The sequence below is a fragment of the Sceloporus occidentalis genome, unplaced genomic scaffold, assembly GCF_023333645.1.
Source record: "Sceloporus occidentalis isolate IW3139 unplaced genomic scaffold, rSceOcc1.0.p SCAF_3, whole genome shotgun sequence".
Classification (NCBI taxonomy): domain Eukaryota; kingdom Metazoa; phylum Chordata; class Lepidosauria; order Squamata; family Phrynosomatidae; genus Sceloporus; species Sceloporus occidentalis.
The window spans coordinates 95,776,276-95,801,285 of NW_028316983.1; the positions used below are offsets into that span (position 1 = coordinate 95,776,276).

At 44.3% G+C, this 25,010-nt stretch overlaps 1 protein-coding gene across 2 annotated transcripts; it reads right to left on the reverse strand.

The window, feature by feature from the left end:
* Positions 1 to 21,912: 21,912 nt before the first annotated feature.
* Positions 21,913 to 24,781, reverse strand: LOC149316453 (uncharacterized). 2 transcript variants are annotated; one of them, XM_089518702.1, is made up of 3 exons: positions 23,773 to 24,781; positions 23,416 to 23,661; positions 21,913 to 23,076 (listed from the first exon to the last, which is right to left on the reverse strand). In XM_089518702.1, the coding sequence occupies exons 1-3, from the start codon at positions 24,248 to 24,250 to the stop codon at positions 22,280 to 22,282; spliced, it is 1,521 nt and encodes a 506-aa protein (XP_089374828.1). In that variant the 5' UTR covers positions 24,251 to 24,781; the 3' UTR covers positions 21,913 to 22,279. The 2 variants fall into 2 exon arrangements, with proteins under 2 accessions (XP_089374828.1, XP_089374827.1); XM_089518701.1 differs by having other exon boundaries at positions 23,416 to 24,781.
* Positions 24,782 to 25,010: the final 229 nt, after the last annotated feature.

Sequence of the window (25,010 nt, forward strand, 5' to 3'; positions counted from 1 at the left end):
AGTAATTCAGAAGATGATATAACCCAGAAAGTAAATTGGGCACAATGGATTTTTTTTAAAAAGCAAAAAGGATTTTTTTCTCTGGAAAAAAAATTGAAAGTCATTGCTGGGGTTTGGGTCTCAAAAACAGCTTCAAGAGCTGCACCTTGTCCATCTCTGCTGTGTATGTATGTGCTTTTGAGATGCCTGTCAAATTATGGACACTATTGATTTTATTGGGCTTCAGGTCTTTTTCTGATTTATGGTGATATACTCTGAAAAATCTGTTCTATGGGATTCATATACTCTAAAGCAGATTTGGGAGACTGTGGGTCTGTGCTGGGGAAGTAACAGAGAGACAGTCCAATTGCAGGTGGCACAAATCTATGGGTGAAATATTCACTTTTACTCTGGTTTTTTGTTTGTTTGTGTGTTTGTTTTGTTTTGTTTTTTGGAAGCTGGGGGCATATATATTGACAAGTGTTTATGAGACAATGGAAAATTAATTTGGTTAAAAAAAATGGGCACAGCTTCTAAGGATAAGAGGAACAGGGGCAACCATCTCTAGAAAGTTAAGATTGTGTACATGAAGCATATTCAGCTGTTAGGAGAGTTAAGGCCAATGGCCATGTATTGTCACAAGAAATAGCTAAATAGGTGTAAAACTCTGAAATTAAGAATATTATTGACAACAGTCTAAATTTTGAAGAGGAGGTGATCATAATGACAGACACCATAGCTACAATGGCAAAATCAAGAAATGCAGGCAACTTTCTTGGTCCTTAGCAACAAACCATTTCCAAGACTGTTCCTCTCTACTAGGACCATATTTTTTTCTAAATTAAATAAATCTTAATTGATTTTTTTTGCAACAAGCATGTTTCACAAATATGCTGCTGAGATCATTCCGTCCTCTGCAGCTTCAGCAATAAATTCCAAAGTGGATTGTAGTTTCTTGTGGGTTTCTCATGGTAGGTGGATGTGTTCTGGAAGAGTTTATTTTTGACATTTCTCCAACATCTGTGGCTGGCATCTTCAGAGAATGATGGTGTGGAAGTGAGTGGAATATATATACTTTTGTGGAAGCAACATGGAGAAACTCATGTAACTCTCTGCAGGTTCTTGAGCTTGGAGTGTTGGATCAAGTAGTTCAGGAACAGTTCTCCCTGCCTATGTAGAAAGTAAAGAGGAATGAAAACAAATACAATATAGCAACAGCACATATAGAGCAATTGTTGGTGCTCTTGCTGTTGCCATTTTGCCTTATTACATCTGATTGATGTAGTAATTTAAATAACTATGCCTGTCTGTCTTGGGTCTTTTAAAAATTTATCATTTAGATTTTGCTAGCAATTACAACATATAGCAGTTAGCAAGCATGCTTATTAGAAACCAAGATATAACGTATTTTAGAGAACTGACATTAATTAGATGGGTAAACAATAGAACTAAAAATGCAGAACCTAAATATAGGAGACATTGTAACTATTTCGAGAGGAAAAAAACTCCGCTTAATAAGCTAACTCATAATTTTCATGTAACCAGAAAGTTTTTTTTCCTGCCATAGTTGGAAGTGTGTATGTGTGTTTTGCTTCTTCTATTTGCATTACTTTATTCTTTGCATCATATTTTAACAAAAAGGAATCCTTTCATTCCAGAGAGAGGGTCCCAGGAGTCATTGACTGAGCCTCCAAGGCTGGAGAGGGGGAAAAAATAAAAAATCTTTAAGACTGGTCCTGTGACTCTATTGCTGAATTCAGACATGGGAGTGGGTTGTTAGGGAAGATGTCGTTGCCAATAGTTGCAGTCTGGAGTCCTGTTTACTACAGCCCTCAAAAGGGAATCTTCTTGCATAATGTTATTTCTGTTGCCTGTTTGTGTTGGTGCTCAGAGGCAGGGGATGGTCAGAAGCGAAGTATGGCAGGGTACAGACCTCCAGAAAGAGGCATCGGGGAGGCGCCTCTTTTTGCTCCGCAGCAGCACTGCAGCAACCAAACTGTACGATGCTGCTGTGCAGCAACAAATGAACATTAAAAAGTGGCTTCTTTTTGGGGCGCAGTTGCACCGCTGCAAACCTACAAAGGCATCCCGATGGCGTCGCAGCTGCGCAGTGCTGTTTGGATTCTGTGCAGCTGCGACATCATAGCTGTGCCACTGTGTGGGTAGAGCTGCGCAGCTGCAATGCTCTCATCACGTGCTAGGGTTGTGGGGCATGTGCACATGCTACCCCGAGGCAACCCTAGCATGTCATGGGCATGCCGCAAAGGGCCCGTCTGTACAGGGCCTTAGTCATAATGAAAAGGTTACAGTGGGATCCTTCACATGGTTCCAAAGCAGCTTCACTTCTCAGAATGTCTCAGAGTGTTTAAATAACGCCAAATAATAACATCAAAATAATTTGTTACAGATCATGATTAATATAATAGTTTCCTCCAAACTTTAGGAGCAGAATTCGATAGTGTATTTGTCTTATGCAAGACAGCATTTTTTAAATTCTTAAGACCTTAAGTCATGTCTTGCTCCTTTTTTTCAGGCCACATCTGTGATATGCAGAAAGAAAAGAAATTGTATTAGTTTTGTGGGAAACTGTATATTATTTAATGTTTTCTCAAACAGCACACAAGATAGCATCCTGGGAAGAGACAAAGACCTCCTTCTCTTAGATTAAATAATTTTAACATGCAGATGTTCCTGTTATTTGTGTGTATTTGTGTGTATCTAATCAAGTCCAGGTGTCCTCACAGCACAAGTGAAGTCATTATATTGCCACACTGATTCTCTTGTTGGTAGTTTTCAGTTTGCCTGTTACCTATCTTAACAAATTTCTTGGAGAAGTTTTAAAAGCCAATTAGTTTGACTTTATCACTGGCACAACAAAAAGAAAATAGAAATTTATTTTCTGGCAGCAAATATTTGTGAGATTTTAACCAATTAAGGCTCAAGTGTAGGTCAATGAAATGTCACATATGAACCTATTTTGTGCAAGTGAACAATTCAATACTTGACATGCATAATGGGAAATAATCTGAAAGGAATAGGTGTCACAGTATCATTCTAAGTGAGGAAGGGGCAATAAGATTAGAGCGGTACTAGATTAAGTGCAAACTCACAAGCCTAAATTATTTTTGACATGAAAATGTGAGATTCTCTCCTCCCCTCTGTGTTTCTAATCTTCACTGTTCCCCACTGAAGAACCTGGTAGTGTCTTTCCTATATTCTTCCTGTTTATACTGTATGTCCCCATTTCCTTCTTACTCTCTGACACGATGCCTCACTATTCTATCATATCTTCACCCCTGGTATCATGCATTCCACTAACCCCCTAAAGGCCTGCTTAAGACAGTTTAATGTGATATTGTAGCTCTGGAGCTAGAATTAAGGTGGCCCAGGTACAAACAGCGAAGTTCAAGCAACAATATGATAAGGTCAGTCCATCAGTGAAGATCAGGCACTGGAAGACTCAGCACAATGGGAGTCAAGTAATTCATGGAAGCTGATAAAATTCAGAACCCAGTAGCCATGTTATTTTTCAGTAGCACTTCTTGATTTAAACCAAGAAGATGTCTAATCTCTTCTTAAGGTGGCTATGCTGCTTGGGGGATTCTGGAAGCTGTAGTCTAAAAGGGTAACTTTTCCCAAGTTCTGTTAAATAGAGGCAAGTAGAGTAAAAATGGAATGAATGGGACTATCAGGCTATGGTGGCAAACAGAGACCACAGAAGGGAAATAGATGAGGGAAATAGATGGGGATGGAGGGCTGCTACCACAAGGAGAACAAGTGAAAGGGTTTGGGAGGTAGGAATTGTCTAGGAGAGAGAAAGAGAATGGGGGGGGGGGGGGGCAAAGCAAGTATCACAGGGAATCTTCCAATATATATGCCCTTGATACCCTTCCTCCCAAAAGTTGATAAAAAGCCAACTGTCCTTTATGAACCGGAATCTTCACATGTACAGGAGACTGAAGTTGTACAGGCTAACAATATCAGCTTTAGGATTCTCAGTCTAAATAAGTAATTTTTCCAGGATGCTCCTGCCACTTTCCTTCAGTGTACAACACACAAGTAAGGCCAGCTACCATTGCTTTTTAGGGGTGTAATTCTTCAGTAAGGCCCCATTCCCACTGGACAAAAAACCCGGCTTATTTCGCTGCGATTCTGACTTGGTTTTTCTGAGTTGTAATTGAATCTGACCCATAATTCCCATTAAAAACGGGTGCAAACAGACCCGGTTTTTTTTTACCCCTGTTTCCGTTCCCATTGGTATTTTCCCTGTGGTAATTTGAAGTGGGTTATTTTGCACCCCATTCCCATCGCCCTTCCGGAACCTCTTTTTTTTAAAGCAGCTGTCAATCAAGAACCTAAGCACTTGATGACACAGCCAATCAGTCGCTTAGGCACTTTTCCCCTCTGGGAAAGGAAGAAGGAGCCTCTATTTGCCCCAAATCCCTTTGCGTCCAGGCTCTTCTGTGTCTCCCCAGACTCCCTTTGGGAAAGAGAGAAGAGGAGCCTCTATTTGCTCCAAATCCCTTTGCATCCAGGCTCTTCTGTGTCTCCCCAGACTCTCTCTGGGAAAGAGAGAAGAGGAGCCTCTAATCACCCCCAATCCCTTTGCCTCCCCCATTGCTCCCTGGGCTGTCTGGGGGGTGATCAAGCAGGTATGTAATGCAAAGCCCATCTGCTGCTCAGGCGCTCAGGTGCCGAGGCACGCAGGCAGAGGGGGGGAAAGAAGAAAAAAGAAAAAAGAAAAAAATAGTTTAAAATGGTGTTCAATGGCTCTCCTCACATATCGGTCTATGAATGTGGAGCAGGGGGGAGGTTGCAGGGGGCATAATGTGTTTATTGCGTGTGGAGCTCAATGTAGCGCGATCACCTTACCCTGCTTCCCAATCAACCAGGGGAAATGCTATGCAAACAGAAGAAAATGGTGCCAGTAATGCAGGAAAGAGAACAAGTGGGTGACACCCCCAGGCCAGCCCCTTGAGCACTGCTCCTCCCATCCCCAAGTTCCCGAATCAGACACTCTTTCGTTCCCATTCATTTGCCCCGAATCAGACTCGGGAGGCACAGGAAAAACCTCTAAAAATATGCATTATTTTTTAAATGGTTTATCTACCATTGATTCGGGTTTTCCAAAGAAAAATCGAATACATGGGGATCAGATCTGAATTCCAGTGGGAATGAAATCAGCGCAATGAGGATTGAACGCGCACTCAAATGGGAACGATGCACCCCTAATTCGATTCTTGATCTGCGTTATAACCCAGTGGGAATGGGGCCTAAGTTTCTTACTTACTTAATTATGAAGGTAGTGCTGAGTAATTTCAGCAACTGTCTTCCCACTGCAAGAAAGTTCACAATTTGGGACTTACTTTGTTCAAAATTAGCACATAGTTGTTTTGCTCAGAAAATACAATTTTCTGCACATGAAATAGCATTTTCTGCATTGAAAATAATACTTTAATTCTGTAAATTCTACACCAAATAAGTCTGTGAAGATTCGGATGAGTCTATGATTCTTTTCATCAAGATTTTTCAATATTCAAAATAACATGTTTCCTTAATTTCATTATGCAAGATGGCCAAAGGAGTTCTTTTCTTTTCTTTTGTTCTTAGATTAGGTTGTTACTCCATTCAAAGCAGTGCAGAACTTTGATTTCTTGGTTACATGCTTCCATCCATTTTGTCAGAGGCAGAGTGATACAAGTCAGCAAGAATTATGTGATCACCTGACAGACAAACTTTCTGAAGTGCCTAGAACAAGAACAGGAATTATGTCATCTTCCAAATGTTGTCAGACTGCAACTCCCTTCAGTTCTACCTAGCATAGCCACTGGTTGTTGGGCATCCAGCAACATCTGGAGGACTGCTTGTTTCCCACCCTTGTTCTAAAGTGGTGCATTGTTTAGCACCAACAAGAAATCTTGTGACACTGAACAGATTGGGCCCCTTCCTTTTCAGTCTTCCATGCTACCTGGTAACAAACTACAAACTACAATCGCTTAATCTGCTCCCCTTCCCACATAGGATTCATTAGATTGGAAACATCTACTGAACACATGCAGAGCAGATGTTAGGAAGTACACATGATGAAATGGGCCAAAAATTCACATTTTATTTTTTAAAAGTTGGCCAGAATCCTATTGGGGAGTGTGGAGAAACACTGGCAGATTAGGGATGTTCAGAGCAGCTAATCATAGTCAGGCTGTCAAAAAGGTGGGAGCCTGCCTGATGAGCAGCTATAAAAAGGAAGAGGAGCTGTTAAGAAAAGAGAGTATGTCAAGAGCTGCTGAAAGCAGTTAGAACGGTTAGAGGTGCAGATAAGAGTTTAGCCCTAGTACGATTCAGATTCCAATTTAAGGGAAGAAAGATCTGAATAGGACAAAGGAAGTCCTGTGATATTAGAGATGTGTGTAATGTGGAAAGCAAGTCAGTAAGGGAATATGAACAAAGTATATTTGAAACAACCAAAGTACTATACATATTCTAATAACAAGCTTTGAGAACCAACTACCTAGAAAGATACTATCATAAGTTCTGCATGTAAATAAAAGTTATTTTCTTCTTGTTCACAAAGGAGTGGCCTGAAGTGATTTATGTATAACACTAAAACATGCTACCTAGAATATTAAAAACATTTAAAGCAGAGACACTTAAGTCAGGACCAAGATAGTTCCGTGGGGAAAGAAACCTCAAGCTGTTTAGGATAAGGAGAATCACGTGGTCACATAATTTGGTGCCTTTTGGTGAGATCCAAAAGACCCAGTGTGAGGGGATCTGAAAGATCTAGTGTGAGATATCTAAGACATCCAGTTGTCACAGGGAGTTACAAATGCATAAGCCCCATAGTTACAATACAACTCAGTGAGTCTTGTCCTGATCTTCCATCCCCATTTACTGGGCACTAGCCACTTTGATCAATGAGGATCCATTCCTCTGTCAATCAGAAAGCAGCTGACTGATGTTTCCACACACTTTAATGAGTGATCACCAGTGCAACAGGAATAAGCAAGACCCATGCCACATTCCCCCCTCATGGCAGAGAATACTTGTGTGTGTGTGGGGGGGGGGGGGGAGTGTCAGACTGTCAGCCAGATACTCCTCAGACAAGAGGGGAACAGACTCCCATTGATCAGAGGATATTGCCTGGTAAGTGGAGACTGGGGGACTTTCACAATCCCTATGAATACCATAAACTAGGGTCTATATATGGATCATGAATACAAACAGTCACAAGTGTATAGTTCTAAGTTACACATTCATAAAAGCCCAACAGGATTTCAGGCCATGTGTACTGCTACTGAAGAATACCAGATCTTCTCCCTGACCAAACAAAATGAATGGTTTCCTGAAAGACAATGTTCATTTACTAGAAAAAGCTATAGCTACTGCTGCCCAGCACACATTTACACAGTTTGGGGAATTTTTCACATTTCTGGAGGTTTGTTGTTGTTGTTGTTTTGCAAACATTTTTTTTCTTTTTGTACTGATGATGGTATTTTGTGCACAACATAATGCTGTAAAAACATCTGTATGAAAAATGCATTTTTTTCTATACACAAAATATTAATAGTTTTGAAGGGGGGAATCTGCTGTTGCTCTTGGACTGTTGTGAAAAGCCTTGTTAATAAAAATTCAATGAGGTATTCTGATGTGTCAAGGCACCCTTTCTTGTCAAGGATGAGAAAGTCTATGAATCGTCTTTACGTTTGCAGATTATCCAACTAGCTTTATCACAGACCATTCCATTCCATCCAAATATCAGATAAATTATGTTAATGTGGTCTATCTATCGAAAGGCACTCTACAAAACTTGCCCCCAAACCACTCAAAAACAGTCATAGCTGGTACCTTCCATGTCAGTGGGTCAATGAATCCTCTTTGGGTTTTAGTTTGATTTTTTGGGTGAATGTGGTTATAGCCTTTAATTTAAGCTAACTGGAGTAAAGTCCTTGAATCTACTGTTGTATGATGAGGCAACATATACTGTATATATTCACGTGTAAGTCTAGAAATTGTACTTTCAAATGTTTCAGAAAACTGATTCAACTTATCCATGGATGATTGTAAATACTGTACTTTAATTCTTATAAAAATTATCTACTCCCTTCACTGAGTAGAGCAAGTTTTAGTTTGAATTTTACAGGAGATATCCAAGAATCTGTAGTCATTTTGAAGATAAGAGTTCAGTATCTGGAATAATTTCTTTAAAGTTCATGCTAAAACTTGGGAGTGGCTTCACCACCCTGCTGATATTGAACAGCACTGTGGATAAAAAGCATGTTTCCGAAGTTCCAGTGACATGAGTTATCTAGGGACATGAAGTTCAAGCAATTGTTGCTGTAACATGTGGTCTTCAAATAGGCCCCAAATTTCAGAGATTACATCCTAAATAAGCAGCCCTGCCCCTTTCCACTCTTTTAATCCAAAAGATAGCCCCATATCTATGCTATGTTTTTCCTGTGTTTCTTCAGACAAAAGAGCTTCAGGTAATGTCAGTTTTCACACTATTATTGATGCAACTGATGGCACTTTTCTTTAGCTATTAAAACATACCTAAAATTGCTGAGCATCAGAGAAAGAGGCATCAGTGCGTTGTGTATGTAATTTGAGTGCATTCCTCTAAGTGCAGCACCTAAATTCCTCTGATCAATATATGATTTGTGATCCTTCAAATACTCAATTATCTCAGTTTTGAAGAAGTGACCTGCAGATGTCAGGAATAGTATTGATTGGTCTTTAATACTACCCTCCCCCTTGAAATAGTGCTTGGAAAAAAAACTTTCAGCTTTGAATGTCATGTTTTCCTATAATTATTTGATCAAATAAGTATGGTATTTTATCATACTTGTAGGCATGGGTAATTCTGCCAATTTTCACAGAAACCATTGGAGAACTCTTGAAGACAATATACTTGTTTGTTTAATCATTTCTAGTTCATCTTGAAATAAATCGAATGAGGGGTATATTAATATTTCTTTGCCTCAGTTCCAGAACCAGAAACGTAGGGCTATATCAGTACACATGATGTCACCTTGAACAGTCAAAACAAATATTCCATATGGACATAATACAACAAAGGTTAGTCATGGATAACACTGCAATCCTTTAAGGAAACCTACTGAGAAATCAATACGACTTACCTTTCAGTACATATACATTGGCTTGGGCTTTAAGTCCCATTGAAATCAATAACACTTATGTTAGGATGCAAACAAGTCTTACACCATCATTTTAAATGAAATTTATATGGTAACCAACATTTCTGAATTCCATTCCACTCATATATCTTTATCTTTAACGCTGCTGTGGAAAAAAATAAAATTAATGTGTGCCTATTTAGAGAATCTTTAAAAAGAAGTCCAAATGTTTGATTTATACAAAATTGCTGCAAGCCTTATATTTTTAACCAGAAACAGATGACAGGAGTTTTCGGGTATGAATATGCCTGTGTGTACAGATTCTGTTCACGTAATAGCCTGAAATTTCATGGGTGTTTCAAATTAAAAATAACACATAAAATCCGTGCATAAATCAGTGACTATATAGCACCTCCTCTAACAGGAAAACAAAATTATCATCAACATTTGGGAAAACCGTCATTGAAAAGAAAACTTGGACTATACCAGAGGCGTCAGACCATATGGTCTTCTGAAGTAGGAAAAAACAGCACATACTGCTCACAGAGTCTTTGTTTAAATGAAGTTTTATTTTCACATAGGGAAGCTTGAGGATCTCCTTCAGCCTGAATTCTGAAGTTAACAGACTTTCTCTCCAATCCCCAGACTAAAGTGCCTCTTGAAACAAGTTATCTTTTGGATTTGTGTTTCTCCAAATTTTACAATGGTTTTCTCAGATTTTTTTTAAAACAACAACTAAATCACAGAATCATGGAGTTGGAAGATACCTCAAGGGCCAACAAGTCCAACACCTCGCCTTGCAATGAAAGCACCCTTAACAGATGGCCATCCAGCCTCTGTTTAAAAATCTCCAAAGAATAAGACTCCACCACAGTCTGAGAGAGTGCATTCCACTGTTGAACAGCTGTTACTGTCATCAGGCGCTTCCCAATATTGAGGTGGAATCTCTTCCTGTGGTTTGAATCCATTGCTCCAGGCCTTATTCTCTGAAGCTGCAGAAAATAAACCTGTTCCATCTTCAGTATGGCATCTCTTCAAATGTTTAAACAGGGCTATCATATAGTCTCTTAACCTTCTCTTATCCAGGTTAAACATATCCAGCGCCCTAAGTTGTTCCTCAAAGGGCATGGTTTCCAGACTTTTCACCATTTTGATCACCCTCCTCTGGACACACTCCAGCTTGTCAACATCCTTTTTGAATTGAGGTACCAGGACTGGACACATTATTCCAGGTGAGACCTGACCAAAGAGTAGTAGAGTAGTACTATTTCTATCCTCAATCTAGACACTATTCTTTATTAATGCAGCCTAGAATTACATTGGCAATTTTAACTGCATCACACTGCTGACTCATGTTCAACTTATGATCTACTAGGACTCTTAGATTCCTTTCACGTGTGTTGTTTTCATGCCATCCTACATCTGTGCATTTCATTGTTTCATCCTAGGTGTAGTATCTTTCATTTCTCCCTGATGAAAATTGTGCGATTGTGTTGAAGACTTTCACACAATGTCATGATTAAAGAGGACTTATCCTGGCAATAACCAGATAATAATCAGAAACAAATCATTCACTGGGAAATCCCGTGAATGATTTGTTGCAGGCTATTACCTGATTAATGCTGGGATAAGTTTTCTTTAATCATGATGTGTGTGAAAATCGTCAACGTGATCACACAATTTTCATGGGATAATGTTAGTTTAAACCCCTGCTTTCCCCCCATTTTACTAGCTTGTTGGCATGAATATCATGGGGGACCTTGTCGAAGGCCTTACTGAAATCAATATATACTACATCTGCAGCATTCCCTTCTTCTACCAAGCTGTTAATTTTATCAGTAAAAGAGATAAGATTAGTCTGGAATGACTTGTGTTTGAGAAAACTGATGTTGGCTTTTTGCAGTTACTGTATGTCATTTCTCTCTAAATGCTTACAGACTCACTGTTCTAAATGCTTACAGAATCTCTGTTTAATGAGCTGCTCTAGAATCTTTCCTGATGTCAGGCTAACCAGGCAGTAATTGTTTGGGTCCTTTTTTTCCATTTTTGAAGATGGGGACAACACCTGCCTCCCTCCTGCTGAGACTTCTCCTATTTTCCAGAAATTCTCAAATATTATTGCCAGTGGTTCTGAGATTACATCTGCCAGTTATTTCAATACCATTTCATATAATTCATCAGGTCCTGAAGACTAGAATTAATTTAGATTAAAATTCCTGTATTACCTCTTTACTTATTTTAGGCTGCATTTCCCCTACTGTGTCCTATGCTCCACAGCATGTCCTATGTTTATTTCTGGATAAAATACATTCAGAAATGGGAGAAAATCTATTTTAAAATTTGAATTTTATTATTAATGGTGTGAAGAAGGTAGTTTTTCTCCTTCCCTGATACTTGTAGAATCTGGAGCCACCAATTGATATTGAATGGTTTGAGGCCAATATGAATAAAAGAAGGCACTTCTACACAGAGTACAATGGGTTTTACACTCAGAGGAAGTAGTGATGCTAGCAATCTAGATGGCTTTAAAGAGGATTACTGAACACAGAGCTATCAATTGCAGATAATAAAGATGTGTATATATATATATTACTTCCAAAACCAAAGACAATGTTCTTCTAATACCTTTTATCAGGGTATGTCCTTTCTATAGGCATCTTGTTGGCCAATATGTGAACAGAATGCTCAACTAGATAGGCCTCTGGTTTCATCCAACATACCTCTTCTTATATAGGTAAATATGGAATTTTGGGCAGTTTTAAAAAGAACTATAATGACAGCCAGCATGGTGCCATGGTTGGAATGTTGGTCTATGACTCTGGAACCCAGGGTCCAAGTCTCCGTTTGGCCATGGACACATTGAGTGATCTAGGGCAAGTCACACTCTGTCATTCACAGTGGGAGGCAAATGGAAACTCCCTCTGAACAAATCTCGCCAAGAAAACCCGATTACAGGTTTGCCTTAGGATTACTATGTGGTGGAAATTGCTTGAAGGTATACAACAAGAATGAGGAGGAAACTGGAAAGAATAAACACAAGAATGAACCCATGCAAAGCTGACACCAGGGCTGTAAATAGACTATGTTCATCACTACTTGCCCATGAACTTCAAAAGGAAGTTTGTTTTTAGAATGGAAGGGAACAAGCATTTTAGTTTCTCAACACTATAAAAGGTGTTAAGATACCTGCTTTGAACAGAAGCTTGAATGCTGTTCAAAAGTAAGAAAAACCATGAATGTTAGGAATCACAAACATTCCAAACCGAGAGAGCTGAATGATGAATTTCAGAAGAGAAGAGAATTTAGGAAGTAGGAATATGTGCACAATGATTATCAAGACATGCTCAGATTTCAGAAGCAGCACTGTGAAGAGTAGCAATAAATTCCAACTATGTTATATGGATACTGCTCAGTGGATTTATTCCTAGAAAAGCAAAAAAGACATCTAGAGAGAAATGACACTTTAGTATTTCTAGTGAAGGATAAAAACAAAGGACTTACATTGAACAAAATTAGATTAGTAAATCAAAGAGGTCATACACAATATTTCAAGTGATAGATAAGATGCAGAGGGATCAGTGACAAGACCACTCAAATTTTAACAGTAGCAGAACCAGTTACAATGCTCCAATTGAAACAGCAATACAGTATTGCAATTATCTATCTTTTTATTTACTTTTAAAAAATCTATTTTATTCAGTATGGATGTTCTGTCTAATCTTCAAATTTTAGACTGGCCACCCATGCCAATCACACTTTCTTTGGTGCTTTCCCCTCTCTCCCTATCATGGTGAATTCCCAAGATGTATGTGTATCAGAGAAAAACAAGAAAAATGTCATCAACTGTGAAAGTTAATAAATACAGCAGAACTAAACTATAGATCCGTGTTGGCGAACCTATGGCACACGGCATCCACAGGAGGTAAGGGTGGGGAGGTGGGGCACGCACACTTCTCAAGGCCCAATTTGCCCCAGGACAACTGGTCAGCAACAAAGAGGGACAGGGAGGTGCACGTGCATGGCCAGGCCAGGCTGGGCAAGTTCCTTGGAGCAGCCCGGGGCAACAGCCCTTGTCTTTGTAGCAGCCTTTGTCCTAGGAATTAATATAGATATACAATACAAGATTTTGTAACTTTGGTTAAAGCTATGATTTATTGCAAATTTAAAAATACAAAATCATAAGGTAGGCAGAGAGTGCTACTTTCTGATAAAGATTTTACCTAACTTCAGAACTTAAAAGAGTGCTCTGCTTATTCCTTCATGAAGCACTAAGGGGCTGTACAAACAGCCCCTAAGGGGCGGCATGCAGCCTCCCCTTTACTTGCTTGATCGGTGCTGTGGCCACCGCATGCTGTAGTCCTCATACGGCCTCAAGAGGGTGGGAAAAGGAGCCAAAAAATGCAGCTTCTTTTTGTGCTCTCTAAAAGGCGCCACAGCCATGGTGGCTCGGCTTTATGATGCCCTTTTGGCACTGTATCATCTAGATGCAGCACCAGGGTCATGCCATGATGCCATGCACTGTCCAGAACTGGTGCAAGGGGAGTGAAGTCACGGCACTGAGCGTGTGGACGCTCCGCCGTGACTTCACCCACAGGCCGGCACTTTGTGCCCATTTGTACCAGGCCATTGTTTTACCAGCCTAAATCCAATTGTTTGACTCAATAGAAACCTGGTAAGTCAACATATCCAGGGGTAGCCATGTTGACCATATAGCAAAGTACAATAACATCCAAAATCAGAAAAAGTGAACACTTTTATTAAGCCAATATTTTTTAAAATATAAAAATAAATAAATAAATAAATAAATCCAACATATTTTATGCATTTTGCTTGTCCTAATAAAGGGAACACTATTTTGTTAATTTTGAATGTTATTGTACTTTGGTAAATCAACATTCATGTAAACTCAATTTATTCTGCCAATCTGCTCTGACTGGATGTATAAATTGATTCAGACCAAAGTCAGAAGAATTAAATTCAAAGATATGCTCATATTGCACAGAAATTTTTTATTAAGGAGTACAATTTTATCAAAAAGCATAGTTAAGTGTCTTCACATGGAGAAAAGACTGGAAGAAGAGAACACTGCCATGCACTACTAAAATACATAGAATGAACAGCTATAATGTTCTCTTCTGCTGCTTTTCAGATAAAAGCAATACTTAAGGAAAAATACAAAATTACCACGCCATTAATTTCATACTTTCAGATCAGCAGGCAGAGTGAGCATTTCTATGTGATGTATTATACTAAAAGTTATATCTATTTGTAGAAGCAGGTAATGCCATAGAGAGACAGCTATAGAAAAGCTACTGACTACTGCTATATCTTTACAATTTTTCATGCTCTTCTCCCTCTTGGGACCTCTCTTGATCTCAGGTGTTCTAAATGGGCTTTTTATTTCTTCAAGGTCGTGTAACTAAAACTAGTAATACTTTAACTTAACAGCCTTTAAATGAGATACAGTCATTATACCACAACAAAAAGACTTCATAAACATTCTCGCTTGGGTGCAAAATGTTTAGAGAAAACATTTTAAAACCTGACTTGGGAAAAAGTCAGCAAGTAAACCTGTAAGAAGAGCAGGGGCAACTCATGGTCTGCTCCATGTATCATTCCATCTGAAAAATACCCAGGCACTTGGAGATTTGCAAACTTAGATTAGCCTGCCAGAACCTGGTGCCAGGTGTGCTGGACTTTTCCTTCCACCATCTCCATTCAGCCCTTGCTGAAGCTATCTGGAGAAGATAGGAGATGGAATCCATATTATCTGCAGAGCAACAGGTTGGTGAATGCTGGCCTAGAATTCGACTTCCTTCATAATATCTTATTGTGATCACATATATCAGCCTAAAACAACCTCTAAACCATCTGTTTATTTCTTCTTTTGTACTTAAGACTGCATTTGTCATTTACAAAGAGATTTTAATGGATTCTCAGATACTGTCTCAAGGTTAGAGCCTATGTAATTTCATTGCTATTACAATCACTCAGGCAATATTTTAATGTGTAGCTGGACACACTGTGCACAATAGGAAGATAAAAGATGCAGTAAGAACTAGGTTTTTGTGCAGTTCACAATATGGAACCATAAACAAGTTTGTTTCCTAATACAAGATGATGAAGAAAAAATAAAGAGAGAGATGACTACTATTAGAAACCCAAAAGGGAATGACCATTACTGTCTTTCCATCTCCATAAATATCAATAGCATATTGATAGCCAACCCATGAAATAACAAAAGAACACACAAACCTTTTGGTTGAATTATGGGGTACTTTATTTAAACTACCACCTATTTGAGTTTTATCTCCTGTGATATGCAAGGGGGAGAGACACTTGGTGTGGGAGTAGCTGAGGCAGGTGGTCTCTCTCAGATGCCCTCCCTAGCTTCCCCTGGATGAAAACCAGATCCCCAAGAAGAACCAAATTCAGTGTTGCCCCCTCGCTGGACCACCACTAGAAAGCCAATAATAAATAAATAAATAGTATCCCACCTCTCCCTTTAGAGGATCAAGGGGGGTAACAGCACAAGTTAATACAAATACAAAGATAATAGAGAAAACAATACACAAACCCCCAAGCCCTTCAACCCTTCCTCCTTAAATACAGAATTACAACAATAAAACCATATAACTACAAAACAACAGTTAAAACAGTACACAGAGGTAATGATACCAAGGGGCATGGTAAGATGAGCAAATTAGTTCTTTTCTGGGCAGAGGTCAGTTTGGGAAGGCCTGCCGGAAAAGGATTGTTTTTATTGCTTTTTAAAAGCCTCAGTGGAAGTAATCTGGTGAGTCTCCTCTGGCAGGTCATTCCAAATTTTTGGAGCAGCAACTCACAAGGTCCTTTGGGAAGTCACCATCAGTTTAGTTTTCCTTAACTGTAGTAAATTCTTCCCAGAGGACCTGAGTGTGCAGGAAGGATTATATGGGAGGAAGCATTCCTTCAAGTAAACTCGCCCCAAGCCATATAGGGCTTTATGGGAGATAACCAACACCTTGAACTGTGCCCAGAAGCTAATAGGCAGCCAGTGTAAGGATTTTAGAATAGGTGTAATTTGGTTGAACCTAGATTTTCCTGCAACCAACCTGGCTGCCGTGTTTTGCACCAGTTGAAGCTTCTGAACGTGGCACAAGGGTTGCTCCATGTAGAGCGCATTACAGAAGTCGAGACAAGAGGTTACCAGCACATGTACAACCATTTCTAGGTCCCACAACTTCAGGTAGGGTTAGAGCTGGTGTATCAGTCAAATCTGACTGCAGGCACTCCTGGCCATCGCATCAATCTGAGATGACACCCCTAAGCTGCAGACACAGTCCTTTAGGGGAAATGTGACCCCCTCCAGGACTGGTGAGCTTATCTCCATACCCGGGTTGGGGTTACCTATCACGAGTACCTCCATTTTGTTTGGATTCAGCTTAAGTCTATTTTCCCTCATCCAATCCATTACTGATCTCAGGCAGTCATTCAGATGGGAGATGCCCTCCTTGGTCAATGAAGCAGTCCGAGACATAGAGAAACAGATTTGGGTGTCATCAGCATACTGATAACACCCTGCCCCATGTTTCCGGATGATCTCACCCAGTGGCTTCATGTAAATGTTAAACAGCATGGGAGACAGATTGTCCCCCTCAGGGATGCCAGATGTCTGCCTGAGAGGTAGGAACGGAGCCACCTCAAGGCAGAACCTCCAATTCCTAACTCTCTCATGCGTTCCACAAGGATACCATGGTCTATGGTATCGAAAGCCGCTGAGAGGTCCAAAAGCACGAACAGGTCCACACTTCCCCTGTCGAGGCACAGACAGAGATCATCAACCAAGGGTCTCCACACATAATTGGTGGCATACAGTGAAAAGGGGTTTAAGAGATTTGGCAGTGGCATGTTGTGACCCCGTCACATAATTAGTGGCAGCTAGTGAAATAGTAGTAGTGGACTTTACACATTTGGTGGGAGCTAGTGAGGTAGTTGCCAAGACTTTACACTTCCCCTCCCATGAATGTATTCCTTCAGTGCCCAAACTGGATGGAGGGCCTGGTGAATACACATCTAGAGCTGGATTGTGGATCTTATCCTTTTCTGATATGTTTCAGAGCTCTGTATTTTAAGAACAACATGTTGGCTGTCCAGAGTAGGATCTCTACATTCCAGTATTTTACCTGACTAGTCCCCCTTTGAAAGCAGCGAGAGATGCAGCATAGAAAAGAAGAGCTTTGTCATTCAAAACAGACATACTCATACAAAACCCCTTTAAACCTCTGAAGACAGTGGGGGGAAATGGTTGCCTGGTACCTTTTTGTCTTGAACTCTAACTAATATGACTTCTGTAATGTCTACTCACTCATCATCTTCAGATGAAGAAGACATATCTGGGAGTGGGCACTTAGGAGGAATCCTCTTGGTGGGGCCTTCCTCTTTGGAAACATTTGTGCCTTAGATGTCATTATAGGACTAGTTATTCTAATCCAATAAACAAACCATGAGTAAAGCACCCAATGGGTGGTATAGGGTCCCTGCAGCTACAAAAGTCTAAGAGAAGAAGGGGCTTTACAGAATTACTAAACTCCAATTTTGAAGTCTCTAAAGCTTATAATATCTCTTGCTTTCCCCCAAAACCACACCCCCTGTCTAGTGCCATAATATTGAATTTACACGGCCTTTCTTCACAGGAGGCAAACAAATGCTCCCTATCACCATGCTGGATCCAGATTATTGGGCCCAGCTACCAGACTCTGTGAATGAGTAGGTTACATATGTAATGAAATGTCTAGCTACATTGGATCCAACTGTGTTGGTGTAGGTATCATCAACTGCATTCAGCACACCTTTTGCATTATGGCAACAGGTACTCATCCCCAGATTTTGCAATGGTTTACTGTAACCTATATTTTGTCAATTCTGATTTAGTCCACAATGCCTTGAGAGTGTGCCAATATCTCTTCAATCAATAGAACAATGGGGAGAAAATTAAAATAATTATTCATCCTTGCATGAGAGGATTAAATACTCAAGGATTTATATATGTAGTTCTCAGCTTCTCTGTAATCTAGAAAGTCTCTGGGTAGTATCCTCTTAGTGACATATGGCGGGATACAGACGGGCAGGGGAAGACGTCTTGGATGTGTATTCAGCTCAATACGGAGCCTCCAGACGGCCCGCCCCGGGGGCGTGCTTCAGGTGTTGGAGCTTCCACACGGGGGGCAGTGAAGACGCCCCACCTGGGTCCATTTCGGACCCGGAGCTTTCATACGGCCGCCTCGGAGGACGCTGCAAAAAGAGAAGCAGCTTCCGCACGGGCGGCGCAAACCGCGGCTTTTTTTTTTCTTTTGCCGCATGAGAAGTGCGCAGCTGCGGCAGTCAGCCAGCAGCCGGCAAGTTCCCTTTTCCCAACTGCAAAGTGCGCATGTGCACCGTTAAAGGGCCCAGGTCCCTTTAAACTTTTTTCCCCGCCCTGCCCAAGAACAAAGGTGGCCTCCTGCCAGCTGGTGATCAGCTGGTGTTGGCATCCTTGCCCGCTTGCGCATTGCGAGTGCCACCACTGGCATCATGGATGCCTCCTCTCCTTTGTTCCCTGTGGTCTTAATGAAGCTGCAATGCACAGCCACAGCTGTCGCCGCTGCCACCGCCGTCTTCCCTGCCTCCTCTGCCCCCTCCGCCTCCATTGCCACTGCAATGGAGGTCCCATCATCCACCACCATGACAGCTGTAGACTTGGATGACAGCAGCAGTGATGATGATGATGGCACAGAACAGCGAACGGCAGCGGCTGCCATAGCGCTTCATATGGCTACTGTTGGCGGTGCCATGGCCCTGGCCAGAGTGGCACGTCTCCGCCGATGCTGGCAGGTCCCTGCATCGCACGACTTGTGGGACAACTTTGTCTCAACCATATGGTCTGACGAGCAATGGAGGCATTTCTTCCGAATGCCCCGTGCCCTCTTCCACAGGCTTGTGGGCATCCTGCGCCCAGAACTGGAGAAGGCAGACACAGTGATGAGGAAAGCCATCCCGGTGGAGAAGAGAGTGGCCATTGGTGTCTTTTCACTGGCACACAAATCCACCTATATTGTGACGGCAGCGCTGTTTGGGACTGGCGTTGCCACCGTGGGGGAGATCGTGGTGGAGTTTGCCCTGGCCATGGAGAAGCTGCTGCTGTCAAGGACCGTGTACCTGGGGAACGCACGCGAGGTAGGGACAGCCACACCACCTTCCCTTTAATCTTTGGCAGCCCTGTGGTATTCTGTGTCAAGTGTCACCCCCTCACTGTACATTTGCTGTTCTTGCTATGGTGCAATTGCGCACCTGTAACATACTTGTCATCTCAATTCCTCTGTTTCTCTCCCTTCCTTTCCCCCACAGATTATGGATGCCTTTGGTCGCCGCGGCTTTCCACAAGTGGTTGGCCTCATGGACGGGTGCCACTGCCTGATCATACCACCCTTGGGGCTGAGGAATGCCTATGTCAACAGAAAGGGCTCCTATTCTGTCATCCTGCAAGGGACATGTGACCACACAGGAAGATTCGTGGACGTGGAGCTCGGGTGGCATGGGTCAGCACACGATGCCAGGGTGGCACGGAATTCTCTCATCTACGAGGCCATGGAGGCTGGCATCTATGTGCAAGGGAACCCCAGCATCAACATCAGAGGCCAGCAGATCGGGCCCCTGATACTGGCTGACTCTGCCTACCCCATTCGGAAATGGCTCATGACACCCTTTAAGACCCCACGCACTCCCAGACAGAAGATCTTCAACAAGAAGTTGAATCGCGTCAGGGGGGCCGTGGAAAGATCGTTTGGCAGATTGAAGGCGAGATGGCGCTGTCTCACTGCCCCACTCCTGGTGGCAGAGGAGAACGTGGTGCCCATCCTGGTATCATGTGTCATTCTGCACAACATCTGTGAGACCAAGGGCAGGGTCCTGGATGAGGGCATGCGATATAGGCGCCGTTTTGTGCTGCCCGCCCCGGCACCAATCACAAGGGATGAAGAGAATGCCAAGAAGGCAGCAGGGGAGGCTGTGAGGGATGCCCTGGCAGATTTTTTCCTGACAAGGAGAATCTGAAGGATGGCTCCTGTGCCATCATCTGTGATGTCAGAGTGCATTGTTCTGTAATAGCATAAGCACATGAATAAATGTATCCCATTATCCACAGTTTGAGTCTGCCTATCATTCCTGATCTGTGCTGTGGGCATGTTTTGCCACGTGCCTGAGGGGGACACACACAAACACACACACACAAAAGGTCTCCTGGCGCCTGTTTTCCTGGGTGAAAAAGATACATCAGCTCCAACTGCCAATTGCCCCTTTGACAATGTATCAATCTCCCTCAAATTCAAGCTTTCCTAATGGCCCATTTGAATGTATCAATGGGGTACTCAGAGGGCATCTATTGGGGGAAAGATTCAAACTGCTCCTCTGAAAGCTTTCATTGGCCTAGGACCACCGTGGCCTAACGGCCCAGAGCCACAGGTGCCCATATATACCCGTGCGCAACTGTGAAAGACCCCAGGACGGCGATCAACATGGCAGAGCCACGCAGGAGGGTCCCGGTCCGAATCGCCTACTGGACCGATGAAGAGGTCGGGATCCTCCTGGACTCCCTGATGCCACAGGCAGCCGCGAGGAGGGTGATGGCCAGCACCAACAAGCCCAACCGGGGGCATTTCCTCGAGGCATCTCGTGCCCTCCGAAACCGAGGGTTTCAAAGAACGCTGCACCAATGTAGAGTTAAATTTAAAACTCTGAAGGCAGCGTTCTTCGAAACCCTTGAGGATTTCGGAGAGGCGCCCCCGGTTGACAGGCAGCCACCATTCTTCTCGCGGCTGAAGGACCTGTGGATCAGGGGAGATCGGCCCAGACCGGAAGATCGCCGTCCTCCAGGTAAGTCAGAGCTCTTGCCATGCCCTGTCCTCCCCTCCTTGACCCTTCCCTTGCCCTCCTCTCCTTCCTGCATGGTGCCAATGCCATCCCTCCTCTTCCCTTCTGCAGGCGTGCGGCCGAGGCGGAGGCGGAGGGAGGGAGGGCACCCTGCCAGGTCGCCCTCTCCACCATCCTCGGGGGACGAGGATGTCCCCGAGGGTGGGCCACAGCCGGGACCAGCTGCTGTGGCCCCTCCGCAGCCAGAGCAGGCTCCTCTGGCGGAAGGTAGGTCCCCAGGGTGAGGGGTGGGGGTTGCCTGCCTGCAGCCCCCACGACACTTGTGCCCTTATCTGCCATGCCAGCATGGTAACTTGGGCCTTTCCTTCCCCTTTTGCAGGGCTTCATGTCCTTGCTGATGCCGCCGTCGCGCAGGAAGAGGAGCCTGGGCCGAGCCGCCGCCTGCCAGGACAGCCAGGGCACTTGGCCCTCGATGCCAGTGCCCTGGATCGTGTCCTCCAAGCCCGGCAGCAAGGTAAGTGTAGTGGTGAACCCAGGGAAGGGAGCGGGGGCACCCAGAAACCCTGCCTGTGGGAGTGGGTGATGGGCTCCACAGGCTGATCCTAACCATCTTCTTTCTTTTCCCCCCACAGAGAACCGGACGGAGAGGAGGTTCGCTGCTCTCGAAGCAAAGGTGGACAAGCTGGCAGAGAAAGTCTCCTCCATGGAGGAGACTCTCCAGGAACTCCTCCGCCGGCTGCCCGCCCCACCGCCTCCTCCCCCTCCCTGAAGCAGCTTCCCTTCCCTGCCCCCTCTGCCATCCCCCCTTCACCACCCCCCTTCACCCTCCCCCTTCCTTTTGTATATATGTACATAGTGAAAATTTATTGTTATTGTTAATAAAAAAGTTTATTTTTAAAAAAAAATTGTGTGGTTAATTATGCGCAACTGCGGCGGTGTGGCTGTGAGTGTGAATGAGATAGCTTAGGCGCAACTGTGCAGTCTAAAGCTAAGCAGGAGTGGTGTGAGGTAGCAATCTCCAAACTCTGTCCTCCCAGGCATTTGGACTTCATGTCCCAGAATCCCAGACCACAGGGCAAGGTGGCTGGGGATTCTGGGAGATGAAGTCCAAACGCCTGGGAGGACAGAGTTTGGAGATTGCTGGTTTGGGGACCAGTGAGCCAGGCATGGTGGGAGGAGAGAACAGGAAGGGTAGAATAGGGTAGATGGGCTGGGAGGGAACACATGCCCTGGGAGGCGAAATGATGTCTTTATGGGACATCATGGGACCTAGTGCCTTTTCAGTGCTCCCTGCCCCTTGATCCCAGGCCCAGGCCCCCTCTAGTTGCCCTTTGCCTTTGGGGGCGGGGTGTGGGCGGTGGGACTGCCACTGACTGACTGAAGAGGCTGGAGGATGGGCCAGCCAGAGGCTGCTGAGCCGGTTCCACCTCCATGGCAACTGCCTGCTCCTCAGCTGGAGGGACTGCTCTTGCTGGGGGCTCCTGTGGCCCTACTTCTTCCTCCACGACCCTGGGGACAGCAGCCCTGCCTCTTCCACCTCTTGCTGGGGGCTCCTGCTGCTCAACCCCTTCCTCCACGACCCTGGGGACAGCAGCCCTGCCTCTTCCACCCTGCTCCCTACGTACCCTTCTGCGTCTCGGGCCACCCTGCCCTCCCCTCATGACCTCCAGCATTTGCCCCATCAGAACAGTCTGCGCTTCCATGCTGGTGTTGAGTCGCCTCTGCTCCTGGACTGTGGTCTCATGATGTTGGTCTGACCTCTCTAGTGCTGTCTCCTGGTTCTGAACGCCCCTCAGTTGAACTTCCAGTGCCCTTTCCATGAGCTCCCTGCGGGACTGTCTGCTCCTCTCCCTTTCATCACAGGCCCGCTGCCCCTGCTGCATCAGTGCTGTCATTTTCTCTTCTGAGCAAACCTTGAGCACATCCACAGCTGCCACAGTTCTAGTAGCTGCTGACGGACGGACCCTTTTCTTCTTGGTGGCAAGGCGCTCCTCTGCTGACATGGCAGCTATGGGATTAGCTGCAGGAGGTTCTCCTTCTCCTTCTTCTTCTTGTTCTGCTTCAGTTCGTCCTCCTACTATGGGACATACAAGCAGAGAGTCATAGAAGCCTACAGTTAGCAGAGACCCTGAGGTTCATCTAGACCAACCCCATTCTGCCATGCAGGAACTCTCACTCAAAGCTGTGGCAAAGGGTGGAGCTTCAAACTAAGGGCGTTGGGAAAGGACAGATTTACATGCAAGGGAGGGGTGCCTTAGGAATGTGGGACACATGCAGGACATGACCATGCCAGGGACACTCACAATCCTACTTGCACAGCAACCTTGCAAACATACCAGCACAGTAAGCAGTGAATGAGACATGCCACAATTGCGCAGTTGAGCCATGCATTTATAAACAAAAATATAAGGTTTACCTTGCATACTCTCTTCGGTCTCACTGCCATCGCTGGCGGGTGCACTGGCCCGAGAGAGAGGTGAACGGTCACGGTAGCTGCTGGTCGTGGAAGAGGATCCAGCACGAGATGGTGGTCTCCTTCTGGAGCTCCCAGCCTCAGCAGACATTCGTCTGAGCACGGCACGGGGGTCCAGAAATCTCTGGCTGCTGGAGGAATCACCTGAGTCGGGGTGTTCCTCCTCCTCCTCCTCCTCCTGCTCCTCACCTATATGACAAGGGACAAGGGTCATCTCTGGCCTGTGCCTACCCTGGGGCCACATCTTCCCCTTGTCCCATTCCCCCCTGCCTTCCCCCCAGGGGCCCTGGCACATCTTACCCTGACGAGGCATCAAAAGGTCTTGGGCACATTCAAGCTCCGGGGTCTGCTCCTGCTCCTCCTCCACCACCACAGGCTCGGCTCTGGCTGGCTGGCCCGCCGGGACCCTCACGCGCTCCCCACTGGTGGCTAGTCTGTGGGGTCTGATGCTTCCATCACTTTTGATGAAAGCATGCAGCTCCTTGTAAAAGGGCGGGGGGGCGCCCTTTGTAGTACCTTTAGCCAGGGCATCTCTGTATTGTTTGTATTGAGATTTCAGCGACTTGCATTTTCGGCGACACTCCTCCAAGGTTCTGTTGTGGCCCTTGACTTTCATGGCTTCTTCCACTTCTCGATATGTGTCAGCATTCAGGTAGGACTGCTCCAGTTTCTGCAAAATATTTGGCTGGGACCATATAGCTATCAGGTCAGCCGTCTCAGTATGAGACCAAGACGTCCCCCTGCCTTTTTTCGGGGTGCTGGTGGATGGCTGAGCCATCCTGCCTGGTGGCAAAGGGGAGCCGCCACACAGCTGTGCCAGGAGCAGCCGAACTGTGCCCGTTCCCAGGTGAAAATGGCGCAGGAATGTGTGTAGGGGGTCACTTTAAATCCCAAACTTTCCCTTATCACTTTCTACAACCAAAACATCCGCCGGCAAAACTTACAACTTCCCGCGATTCTAGCAACGCATGCGCACAAGTGGCTCTAGGGTTAGGGTTACGAGGCTTAAAATGCGCCGCAGCTGTGCCGCAGCTTCCACAGCTGCATGGCAGCGGACGTTGCAATTTAAGCTTGACTGCAAACCACGCATGTCCCGGACCCCGACCCATTATGCGACGCAGCTGACACGGAGCTTTTAAACCGGCAACTTATATTTGCGGCGTAGCAATTCTGACGTACCGGTGCAGCAGCTTACATACGGAGATGCGCACGTACGCCGCAAATCAAAAAGAAGCGGAAAAAAGCAGCACCTTTTTAATGCCGCTTCTTCCCGCTTGGGGCGTGCGGGGGGCGTGTTCATGACGGCATTCAGGGAAAGCCCGTCTGAAGGCTCTACCTTCATGACGTCATGAGTACATCCCTTTTTGCCCGTCTGTAACCCGCCATATATGTGTGTAAGTGTAGCTTACACATGTTCATGTCTCTTTTTGAATCAGTCACAAGGGACTAGTCTCTAGACCTCTAGACTGCTGCTGCTGCTTACTAATGGAGAAGGAGAAAAGGGGAAACAAAGTCAGATGATACAGATGCAGCTGGTT

Bases quoted from the DNA above. Each gene is read 5' to 3' on its own strand.
- LOC149316453 (XM_089518701.1), bottom strand. From the start codon at position 24,250: ATGGCTCAGCCATCCACCAGCACCCCGAAAAAAGGCAGGGGGACGTCT. The intron at 23,077-23,415 runs GTAAACCTTATA...TATGTCCCATAG, and splicing joins GACCGAAGAGAGTATGCAAG to TAGGAGGACGAACTGAAGCA.